The sequence below is a fragment of the Prosopis cineraria genome, unplaced genomic scaffold, assembly GCF_029017545.1.
Source record: "Prosopis cineraria cultivar Desert tree isolate PC_DT_omini unplaced genomic scaffold, ASM2901754v1 PC4, whole genome shotgun sequence".
Taxonomy (NCBI): Eukaryota; Viridiplantae; Streptophyta; class Magnoliopsida; order Fabales; family Fabaceae; genus Prosopis; species Prosopis cineraria.
Window position 1 is genome coordinate 39,425,822 of NW_026555335.1, and position 12,479 is coordinate 39,438,300.

The 12,479-nt window shown below is 31.9% G+C and overlaps 2 protein-coding genes across 2 annotated transcripts; one reads left to right on the forward strand and one right to left on the reverse strand.

Moving 5' to 3' along the window:
- Positions 1 to 618: 618 nt before the first annotated feature.
- On the reverse strand, positions 619 to 5,068 carry LOC129310071 (26S proteasome non-ATPase regulatory subunit 6 homolog). Its single transcript, XM_054951911.1, has 8 exons — positions 4,832 to 5,068; positions 4,614 to 4,728; positions 2,330 to 2,420; positions 2,098 to 2,243; positions 1,789 to 2,008; positions 1,558 to 1,666; positions 1,225 to 1,393; positions 619 to 1,103 (listed from the first exon to the last, which is right to left on the reverse strand). Exons 1-8 carry the CDS (start codon positions 4,965 to 4,967, stop codon positions 929 to 931), a joined length of 1,161 nt encoding a protein of 386 aa, XP_054807886.1. The 5' UTR covers positions 4,968 to 5,068; the 3' UTR covers positions 619 to 928.
- Positions 5,069 to 7,126: 2,058 nt separating this feature from the next.
- Positions 7,127 to 9,563, forward strand: LOC129309581 (uncharacterized). Its single transcript, XM_054951204.1, has 2 exons — positions 7,127 to 8,039; positions 8,758 to 9,563. The coding sequence occupies exons 1-2, from the start codon at positions 7,204 to 7,206 to the stop codon at positions 9,416 to 9,418; spliced, it is 1,497 nt and encodes a 498-aa protein (XP_054807179.1). The 5' UTR covers positions 7,127 to 7,203; the 3' UTR covers positions 9,419 to 9,563.
- Positions 9,564 to 12,479: the final 2,916 nt, after the last annotated feature.

Below are 12,479 nucleotides of genomic sequence, written 5' to 3' on the forward strand. Positions count from 1 at the left end.
TTCTCTCCACAGCCAAGCAAGAGAAATATTATTTTCCCCTCACTTTTATCTTTTACCAAGCATAGCACAGAGGTGGCTTGACAAGGACCTAAACTAATTTGTAAAGGGGAATAATCAACTTTTTTTCCCTTCATGTTCGGTGGTGGAGGATTATTATGGTTTTGATCTGAATTTAGACTACTCTCCTATTCCCATCGCGAGGCGTTTACAATATTTTCACACATTGAGAACATGTCAAATTTTTAGAAGGAAAAAAAAAAACAAGGCATTCAAAAGATTTCAGGAAAATTTAATCAGGAGCATGCATCTCACAACACGTCAAACAAGAATAGATGTCAACACCCGACAAGAAAATTGTTTGACATTGAGAGCTCTGCGTCTAAATGAAGAGCTTAGTGAGCAATCCAATCAACATAATTATTTGCTTCTTAAAACATGTGGTTAGAAGTGATAGACCAATCTCGCATATTTAGAATTTTTATCTTAGTGACCATATTAACTAACAAATGTTTAGGAGAGAATTATCTTTACAATTTACATCAAATCAAGTCCTCCACAAAATCAGTACGCTTTAACTTTTCTATAATCCTAGTCCCACTAGAGCTTCAGGCCATCAAGTATACTCGTCAACCCAATTTCCATTATCATCATGAAAAAGGTTTTCCCTATATGATCCATGCGTAAGTCCACGTCAAGTCAAATCCACATATCTTTCAATTTAGTTCGAAAGATAAATTGGAAACTGGATTGAAAAAGCTGAGACCCAGCAAGTTAAACTGTCTACTAGTTAGTAAAACACACAGAATGTAGCGAGTCATGTCCCCTAGTAAAATGCATTAAACAGAAAATCCTCAAATTTATCGGTATCTCTCTTCCTTTTCCACAATTTTTTTGGCTATAACGTTGAATTGCAAATGATGACTTAGCTTCAAAGATCAATCACACGGGACAACTTTTGAATCCGGTTCAATAGGAAGTCCCCTTGCTTGATAGTTGCTTGGTAAAGAGCATTCTTAGCATCAGGGCGGTTAGTCTCAAGAACTCCTGCAACCTTATCAATCTTACAATGAAGTTTCCCAGCTGCAATAAAACGTGAAAGCTCCCTGGAAGCAAATAAATTAAACGAGTTATCAAGGTCAACAGAACGGACAACACAAAAGATTTTTAAATATTTCCAAAAATAAATTAGGGTAACATTTAATCTGTCATAGTTGATCAACTTACAGATCAATGAAATCCACAGTCACACCAAATGCTTTTGCCATCGCCTCAATTGTAACGCTCTTGTAAGACTCCAAAAACTGTGAATAAACAACAGTTCTGACCTCCCTCATGTAATATCGAAAGTGTGGATGCAAATAGCGGTCCAACTTAATTTGTTCCGTTAACCCAGCTGACATAAATTTCAATTGGAACAAAATAAGAACATGAATTCTAATCGTAGATGGAAGAGCAGAAATCGACTACATCCTAGCAATTAGCAACCCTAGCTGAGTGTGCCAGATGATACTTTCAGAATATATTAAGAGGAATGAGATATGGCCGGCATCTACTCACCAAATGCAGAGAAAAATGACTTGTACCGACAATCATATAGGGAGTTTAAGAATTCTGAAAGATAGGGAACTTTGCCAATCACAGTCAAGATCTCAGGAGCATCCACTACCTGATTCAGATTAACTAAAATTAACAATATGGGATATGCAGAACATTTGCCAGGAAACAAATTCTAAAGTAGAATGGAATGGAAAGGCAGACAAAAAAATGGTCCCTGTAAAAATCAGTCACCTTCTGCCTCAGGGAAACCCTATCCAATGATATAATGCCAGTCAAAACTGTGTAAAATATAAAGGTGTCATAGGGGAAAAGTTCGTAAGTTGTAAAAGTAGAGATAGAATCCAAAAACAAATTGGCGGCCTTCTTGAAATTCCGCGTGGACATGCAGTACAGGCCTTCATACACCTTCAACCGATTCTTCCTTTCCCAATCACCACCTTCCTCAAACAAGCTGCCATCATGGTGTAAACAGTTGGAAATACAAGACTGAAATAAAAAATAAAGGAGGGAAGAACTGCAGAGGTGTTTGCAATTCATTACTTTTTAGCTTTGTCAATGCTTTTGGAAATGAGATCAAAATCCATGTCAAAAAACCCTAGCTGCAATGTATGAAACACCAGGTCCATCTTCTGGCCAACTGCAACTGTCTTGCCCTCTGTTAACTTGAGATGTTCCAAGGCTTTCTCCTGGTTTATATAGAGAAATACTGTGAAAAAATTCATTACAGCACCATCCGTCTGGAATGAAGCTGTAAGTTATCATAGGCATATACCTTGTCACCGATCTTGATAAAGAACAAGGATTTTGCCAGGTGAGCCTCTCGAACTTCACTCTCACCTAAGTTTTCTTCAGCATCGGCAATTCTAATATTAAGCAACCATACAGAATATCATAAGTACGAGTACTGCTAAATTTGAAACTTTCCACATAACAGTCAAACAAAGAGAATGCAGTAATTATGAATGTATGATCCATCTGGCCCAGTGGTGAGTTTGCACCTCTTTACTTGGATGAAGAAGCTCTATAGATATAGAGTATACACTATAAAAGGCTATCAGGCATCAACCTAGATGTGCGATTATGAATTTCTACTAGACAACAGGTACAACCACGGTCTAATTTTCAAAAAGCCAAATTTTAAGTTGGGGATGGAAGGAAAGAATACAAAATTGATTTATTCCGTCTTAAATTAGAAAAATAAATAGGCATGAATTATAATCTCAAGATATTTCCTTGATATGACTAAGAAAGAAAGTTCCACAATATAAATATATAATCTATTTTTTACTATTCATTACTCTTTCTCATGTCCCGTCCATCTATAATGTCGAGAAACAATACTTATTTATTTACTTTTTTCTACTCTATTCAATAATATATATATGTATGTATGTATGTATGTATAATAGGAAGATATTGGCACTGTTCATTCCTGTATATTATTGTTCTCGTGGTCAGTTGAAGCAACAATCCTTTTATAGTGTTGTCATTTTTTTTTTTACTTTATTACAGTAAGTTCAATCTCCAAATTTTTGGGCAGGTCATTATTGTTACAGACCGATAAGCCAAATGCATCATTGCTTATAGTCTTATATAACCCAAATCAGTCCCAAGGTCAGATGCAACCACCATATCATTAAACCCATCATTTTTATATTCTATTCAATATAAGCACTTAAAAGGAGCAAGAATAACTTTAGCTTTAACATGACATTAGAGAAATTCCAATCACATAGACCATATGAATGAGCATAGGGATGATTCTAGAGACTCTTAAGTAGGCGGAAAAGAATTCACAGATTCAAACACCATGAAGAGCGAGGCATTTTATTTCCACTTTTCATTTGGCTATTTTCTTTCTTAATAAACCACATAAGGAAAGAATGGCAATATTTAAGCCTATTATATTAAGCTCTAAAAATTTTGGTGCGAGATTAAATATCTCATTATTTCAAAAAAATTCAGCCCTACACCATCCCAATATACTACCAACCATAATACTGACGATCATGATAAAAACCTATTATCATGTAACAAAAAGTAATAATAAGCTTCAGTTGAAAATAGAAGAAGTAATAACAAATTAACAACAGAACAAGAATCAGCTAGGGGCTTAGCCATGGCACTGAATATAAATATTCAAGAACGAAAAAAGCTACAAATGAAATTTAATAATTTAAAAAGTGAATCTCAATAAAATAGTTAGTTGGAAAATAAACTTGAATGAGATGGTATGCTGTTGCCATGGATGTATTAGCATCCTAAATGACATAAATCTCCTTTGCTTTCATTCAATACCGTGTAGATTGCTCATAGAATAAGCAATTAGTAGATCTGAGGCTCTAAAACTAGAACATAAAAAAAAAAAACTTGTAGTAATAAGTAGCACTTCTCCCACATACAAAGATGTGCATGCATTGCAATCAACTTTTCTCCCTTCACAATGGCAATAGCGTCAATAGATAAATAAAAAAAAAAAGAAAGCAATCTAACCCTCTCCATGCATTTGATCTTACACGGCTTACTTTAACATACACCTTTCCCCCTAACTTGTTAGCTTTGTATCATATGCTAGTCAGGATTCTGTATGGTAGCGACCACGCATATCTTACATTTGATTTAAGTGTGGTTGGCATAATAATGAAAGATATTAAGAATCGTCGACATCACATTAGGATAAAGCACCAGCCAGTGGCAGAAACATCCAAGTTTGATCCCTACATTTCCACAAATACTCCAGACATTTTTGCGCCTTTAAGAAAAAGTAGCAAACTTGAAATGATGCAACTGTACAGTACTTGAAATATGCAACCATTTAAAACAGCAAGAATTCCACCAGGGCTGCTGTGGGTAATGTAAACACAAGTGCCAGATGTCAATCCCACTTAATCTCACAGAAGGCGCCGGGCCAAAAAACTTAATGGCTTTTAAATCTCAAACTTCAGGATGTATGAAATTCAATAACCTAAAGCTCTGATCAAAACGCCTAATAGGATTATTTCTATTTTCTGTTAATATATCATCAAAATTCAGTCATTAAAAAGAAATTAACTCACTTTTCGTCAAGCTTCTTTAGCTCCTCATCTATCTTAGCACGCATCAGATCCAAAACGCTTTGGTCCATGTCCAAAACTGAATCAGCGACTAGGGTTTCGTATAAAGGGACCATATCTTCCCATAACAAAAAAAGGATATTTTAGTGAGACGGCAAGAGAACAATGAAGAGTTGAAATTGGAGTGAATAATAAGGAGAATTAAGAGGCTGCGGAGTTACCATTTTCTTTGACATACGTAAACACCTCATCTTTAAGCCGGACCTTCTCAATGTCTAGGACATCACCATGTCTGAGAAGGAAGAGCTTGTGGGCTAGCACCAGCTGTGGCTGCTGAGTCCCCTCTTCTGCTTCCATGGCCGCTTTGTTCTTTGTTCACTGTGGTACGCTTCTGAGCATTCCTTGGCTCGGTGAACGAGCAGCTGCGAAATGCACCTTCGTAATTCGCTTTGGCTGATTTTTTTTTTAAAAATTATTGTTATTCTTTTTTATTTCTCCTGAATAAGTCGCCGGCCTTTTTTTTTTTTTTTTTTTTGGGTTTCTTCGTTCCTTCACAATCACAACCTGCGGTCTGCAATCGAATCATGATTGAGAAAATTTGAGCAAGAACTTTTGATCCAATTTAATTACAATAAAAACTTTTAAAATTTTAAAATTTCATTACACATATAAAAATTAAAATAAAATTAAAAATTTGACTGAAATAATCTTATCATTCAAAATAAATAAATAAATAATATATAAAAAATGAATAAATAATATATGAAAAACGAACCATTAATATGGATAGAATTTGTAATTTTATTAACAAGATAATATTACTATAAATAATTAAATGTGTATGAACGATTTATGTAAAAAAATTAAATAATTAATATATAAAAAATGAACAATAAATGTAGGTGGAACAAAAATTATAAATTCATAACAGTGTTATATTATTAATGACGGTTGTAAATTCTGCTTATATGAGTTATTCATTTTTAACACATCATTATTTATTTTCTTTACACATCAATATTTATTTTTTCTACACAAGTTGTTTATATATTTAGTTTTATCATTGACAATAAAATTATTTTAATCAACTTTTTAATTTCATTTCAATATTCTATATGTACAGTAAAATTTTAAAATACTAAGAGCTTTGACTGAAATTATGTTAAAGGAAGGATATGTCAACTTGGTTTTTCATGTTATAAAGGCAAGTGGGAGTATCCTCAGCGCAATATTAGACACAGATGCAAATTTTATTCATTACGTTAAAAGGTTTTTTTCATGATATGCATAAAATAGTACATAAATTATTTATTAAAAATGCCAAACAATATACTTAAAAATAATTAAAATGAAATTTACTGCTATTTTTCCCCAAAAAATTATTGTTGTTTATCTATTTTTGTTCCATTCCTTTAATAATCAATATTGATATATCAATCAATTTAATATATAATATAAAATCTTTATATGAACGGTGTGACTTATTTTTTAGTTCCAATTTCAATAATGCAATTTACTTCAATTATTTTAAAGGTCCTCTTCTCGTTCAGAGTTTAGAAACTATATTAGAAAAATGCATTAGCGGAAAATCATAATTAATTATGAAAGTACTGCAGTTCTTAATGTGACCTAGCCATAATAGCACTAATACTTAGGGTTTATTTGGTTTCTGTTATTATTTTTTATTTTTAAAAGCTACTTTGTAATACAGTTTTCAAACTTGTTTTAAAATAAAAATCTGTTTGATTATATTAATTAAAAAATAAATTGATAGTAATGATTATAAACAGTTAATGACAGTGATTAATAATAAAAATTAGTTAAGATAATTATAATTTTTAATAATTAAATGTAATGTATTTTAAAAAAAATTAAATAAAATAAAAACAACTTACAGTTGTTTCTATTTTTTTGTTTTTAAAGATAAGAAATAAAAATAGTTTTGAAAACAACTAAATAAAAAATTATTCAAAAAAATTTCAAAAATAAAAAATAGTTTTTAAAACAAGAAACAAACAGCCCTTAATCGTTCATAATTATTTGATTTTTTTTCAAAATATATAGATAATTCAACTCAAATCAAAATTAAAGGACACAGTATGTATAACCCTCTTTACCAATGAGCACGAATGTAAACTGACATAGGGTTATGCTCACTTAATCAATAATTTCAAATTCAAGTCTTGGATATATAGTTACATAAAATATTGGTTGAGAAAACTTCGTCATTAATATGATTCAACCTCACTTGACTTATGAATAATGAATAATTGATCTAAAAATATATATAACCCTCTCCACATGGATAAACACATTGATATTTTAAAATATTTAACTGTAAATACTGGATTGAATTATTTATAATTTTTCTCATTAATTAATAATAAAATATGAGTTGAGATAGGTGTGACATTAATGGCATGCAAAATGAAAATAGATATTAAAATCTAAAATCTCAATGGAAAACGACATAGTTTCAGAGCTGGGTCTAGGACATAAAATGCATGACGGGTTAACGACCTCGTCCTCCATGTTCACACGCGCGTATACATTGGTCTTATGGGCGATATGAGTCCCTTCGATTTTCTCGCACATGAACTTTAACTACCTTCGTTATTCTAGAGCCAACATGTTCAAATCTACCTTCAATCCCATTTTCTGGGAGCTTTTCCCCATCCCCAAATCTCCCAAACTGATACCCCACCATGCAATCACCAACACACTTGCCAGAAGCACACCACATGTTCGACAAAATGTCCCTACGAAATACGCAATCGATATCGCTCCTCACCTAGCTCCCCCTACTTCTGCTTATATTCACCTCCCTTTCTGCCGCAAGCGTTGCCACTATTGTGACTTCCCAATTGTTGCTCTCGGCTCTGCTTCAACCCAAATCGACGATGACCCAGGAGTGAGTAACTACATACAACTGCTCTGCAGAGAAATCAATGCAATGAAGGTGGACATTGATGCTAAAACGCCTCTAGAGACTGTGTTTTTCGGCGGAGGGACACCGTCTCTCGTGCCAGCACGGATGGTTTCGTTGGTCTTGGAAGCGTTGGGTGGGAAATTTGGTGTGTGTGAGGATGCTGAGATTTCAATGGAAATGGATCCTGGGACATTTGATGCTAGGAAGATGGAAGAGATGATGGCGTTAGGAGTGAATAGAGTATCATTGGGAGTTCAAGCATTTCAAGAGAAGTTGTTGAGAGCTTGTGGAAGGGCACATGGGTTGGAAGAGGTTTATGAATCTATTGACACTGTCAAGTCATGTGGGGTTGAGAATTGGAGTATTGATCTTATATCTTCACTGCCTCATCAGACAACTGATATGTGGGAGGAGACTCTGAGGCTTGCTATTGAGGCACAGCCCACTCACGCTTCAGTATATGATTTGCAAATTGAACAGGGCACCAAATTTGGAACACTGTAAGTATTATTCTCATAAGCCAAGTTGTGACTTTATGAACTGTCGTATAACATGTTTACTATTTTAAAGACTAAATTGTGTGTTTACTAATTTTTTGGATCTACAACTGAATGGGTTAAAGCCACAATTCTAAATTTGGAAATCTGTGAGTATTATTATTCTCACAAGCAGTAGTAATAGTTTAGTACCTCAAAATTAGTGAATGCATGAATTAGGCTCTAGCAATAATAAACTAAGCAAGAGTTAGTCCTTTTAGAATCTGTGTTATATGGCGAAAGAACTAGAATAAACTAACAATTTGATTCTCAATTCTCAAAGTGTCTGAGTTCAAAATTAACGAATGCACAAGTTGATTTTTGAAAATATTGAATTTGTTTTTTGAAGAAACAACGTTGAGTTTGTTACTACTTACAAGTGAGTCCTTTTCGCATTTTTGGGTTGCTTGATAGAAGAACTAGTATACACTACAACAAACAAGTTTATTGTTTTTAGATATTAATTCGTCGACTTAGTAATTTTGGGAAAGTAAAACGAAACGAGTCAAACATAATTCAAGCCAAATTGTGACTTCATGAACTAATTTATAACATGTTTACTATTTTAAAGGCTAACTTGTGTGTTTACTAATTTTTTTGATACAACTGAATGGGTTAAATAATTCAAAGATGGAACTATTAGTTATAGCTAATATGAAAATGAAGATTAAAATGCTTGCAGGTATACTCCAGGGGAATTTCCCCTTCCTTCTGAGACTCAATCAGCAGAGTTCTATAAAATGGCTTCAAGAATGCTTTCTGATGCAAATTACAACCACTATGAAATCAGCAGTTATTGCAAGAGTGGATATGAGTGCAAACACAATTATACCTATTGGAAGAACAAACCTTTCTATGGATTCGGTCTCGGCTCTGCAAGTTTCGTAGGTGGATTAAGGTTTTCAAGACCAAAGAAAGTCAATAAGTACGTGACATTCGTGCAGGATCTAGAAAATGGACTGTTAAATTGCTCTTGCAGTGATCAGATTCATGTCAAGGACACGGCCATGGATGTTGTGATGCTGTCCCTGAGAACTTCATTGGGTTTAGACTTAAAGAGTTTTGAAGAATCATTTGGTGGCTCCCTTGTGTTGTCTATTTTGGAGACTTATAGACCTTATGTTGAGAGTGGACACGTCATCTGCTTGGATGAGAATAGAAGAGTCATTGGAGAAGAAGACCTTAGCACTTGTTTGTTCCGTGAGAATAAGAAGGAAAAAAAGGTGGCTTGTCTACGGTTGAGTGACCCACAAGGTTTCCTTTTATCAAATGAACTAATATCTCTTGCTTTTGAGGTCATGGATTCTTATGACTTTTGTTCTCCACACCAAGAGGCTGCTTGAGAGAGTGACCTTTTATCTGTTAAATAATTTGTAATGGGCATAATAATTTTTTTTTGTAATTATTTTGTGATATTTTTTTATTTTTTGCATTATTCTCAAGCAATGGGTTGTGGTATATACGAGTGATTATCTTTCTTCCTCTCAATTCACATGTGACCGTTTCTCTCCGTGTAAACTGATAGCAAGAATATAACTAAAGAAATGATAACAGTAGGAATGAATGATATTATTATTGAACTATTGTTTTAATCGGTTCAATATTTAGTCTAATGATCAAACATTGAAGATAATATGTATTCATACATAGTCCATTAAAAGTGCATCTAAAAAATTAGGGGGAAAGTATTCTAATAAATCATGTCTTTACATGTTATTTATTCCAACTTAAATTAAATACTTATTATTTTCTATGACATACCAAATGTTCTTATTTTATTCCATCAAACCTTATTCATATTCTATTCATACCCTCATTCTCATTAACATTCACATTCTTATTTCCATTCTCTCAAAAACATTCTTTCAACCAACATTGTATATCTTTAACCATGTCACAAATTTTTGAGAAATTCTTAAATGAACTCGATGCACCACATCTTCTGTGATTCATCTAATAAAATTATACCAATTCAATAAAATAAAAATTTATGTATGATTATTTTAAATAAATTTATTTTTATAACAGAAAGCCCATTTAATTTATGGCATTTTCTCTCTATTATTATTAATGTAAAAATTAATTTATATTTAATGTTATCTAAATATCATATTTTTATTAGATGGACCATGAATTAAGTGGTGTACCAGGTACATCGAAGAATTTATCAGTAATTTTCATTATAATTTTATTTTTCAGTTGGATTTTTGGACTAAATACGTTAGTTGCTGCAATATTCTGTAAAATATGACATCAAAGACTATAATTTTTTTAAAACATGCCTTATGATATGTAAGAGAGGTAATACTTTTCTTAATATATCACTACTAATTCTGATAAATCTACTTTGCCAAATTCAATCAACAGCTTTCAATAAAAATCCTGAAATTTAAGAATAATTTGTAATTAATATTTACATATATGATAAACCGTGACCGATCAACAAATAACCAAAGTATAGGATCACATTTGCACTTGCATGATTGATGAAACAATTATGATTTTTGCATGATAACATCATATAGAATATAATTCCTACAATAAACAGTTTTTTTTTTTAATCCACAAAGATGAATATACCATGTTTTTAATTACCTGAATAATATATAATATTCATTTCATCCCATGTCTTATATTGCCTGTATGATAAGCTTTAATAAATAAAGAGTTAACAATTTGTTGTCTATGTATGTCCCTAGGTGAAAAGTAACACAAGGTATGACCACTTCTTCCTCACTAAACGGCTATTTGTGTGCAAACAAGATATAACGTGATTATGGATGACCTCGATTCTGTTGAATATTTTTAAATGACACCTCCAGGTGGTCTTCTAAATATAAAATACAATTGAAAGTTGGCGCAGTACTGATTTTGCTACTTACAAATATTAATAATCAATGAATTATTAGGTTTATGTAATGTTGTGTTCAATCATTTTGATGATTTAAAAGCTCGCTATCAAACTAATGGTTGTCTCAGATACGAACGGTGGAATGAAGGCTTTTATCTGATTAAAGCTAATAGCTTTCAATATGGAAAGAAGGTAAATTTTGTGTTATACTATTATTTGATATAACTGTAAATAATAGATAGGGTCAAACTTCAAATTATATACAATAAGGCACTTTTATCGTTTACATGTAATATGAAAACATTGAATAATTAGATTATATTTTTCATAAAATTTAGGCTAAAATGTATGTAACCTCTCAAATTAAGATCAATTGCACGTAATCTTTTTTATCTTTAAAAGTTTAAATCTCAAACCCTTTATCTTATAGATTTTGACCATAAATCTCTAATGGTTAAAATGATAATTAAAGTTAATAAAATTTATGCCAAATCAGTCTAATCAAGAGTCCTTGATAAATAAGATGGAATTTTGAGATTTCATCAGGGGAGAATCTCATTTAAGGCCTTGAAGCATGAAAATTTTCAATTAGAATTCATTACAAATTAAAAATTCTCTGCAAGCTCAAGAGCCTTCAATAAAAATATATTTGATAGAAATAAGATGCATTTGCCCCCCTCTCTTTATGAATGCACAACATAATATATATAAATTCTTAATACAATATCTTGTAATGTAGAGTTGGTTTAGTAGAAATGATTAAGCCTAAAATTTACAAATTGCACGGGATAAAAGAACAATAGATGTTCATAAATATAGAACACAATATCCTATAATATATTATGTCCATAAATACATAATACAATATTTATAAATTCTCAACACAATGTCATGCAATTGACTGCAAAATATCTATGGACAAATGTGTCCTTTCTCATTAAAACATATTTTTACTTAAAACTCTTTGACATGTGGAGAGATTTTATATTATACTGGGCTATAAATGCAAAATTTTGTGCTACGAAGCCCTAAATGAGATTTTTCCTTTCATCAATTTATTTAAACTCAAAGCACACAGCTTCCTTTTGCAACATCGCTTCTTTTTCTCCTCTATGTTTTAATGTTTTCTATAATTTCTCAAGAGGTCATATTCTTCCTTCAAAATCTCCTCTATATTTTGGAGCTTTTTACCATCAATCCTCTCATATAATATAGGTACGGTGGATCGTAAAATGTAGTAAGTCCTTGATTTTGTACCTTTTGTACCGTGTTTTATTTATAGAACTTATTTTGAGTTCTCACAAAGTATTAAAGTAACATTTTTTTTATAATATTGAAGCTCTTATTTGTATTCAGAATTGAATTTTTGGTTCTCCATGGCTTTGTGGTATAATATTAATATTTTCTCATTTATCTGCTACACTTCTAAATATTAATTTTATTTTCAAGTTTTATTATGTTTTATTTTTTTGTTTGTGGCAAATGAAGCTTTGAAAATGTAACACCCTCAAATTTACAAACCGATTTTTCGCAAGTTATTAATTCAAGAAATC

Coding starts and splice junctions, on each gene's coding strand:
- LOC129309581 (XM_054951204.1), top strand. CDS start 7,204: ATGAACTTTAACTACCTTCGTTATTCTAGAGCCAACATGTTCAAATCT. Junction 8,040..8,757: donor GGCACCAAATTTGGAACACT/GTAAGTATTATT, acceptor AAATGCTTGCAG/GTATACTCCAGGGGAATTTC.
- LOC129310071 (XM_054951911.1), bottom strand. CDS start 4,967: ATGGAAGCAGAAGAGGGGACTCAGCAGCCACAGCTGGTGCTAGCCCAC. Junction 2,421..4,613: donor CTAAAGAAGCTTGACGAAAA/GTGAGTTAATTT, acceptor GCTTAATATTAG/AATTGCCGATGCTGAAGAAA. Junction 2,009..2,097: donor AGCATTGACAAAGCTAAAAA/GTAATGAATTGC, acceptor CCATGATGGCAG/CTTGTTTGAGGAAGGTGGTG.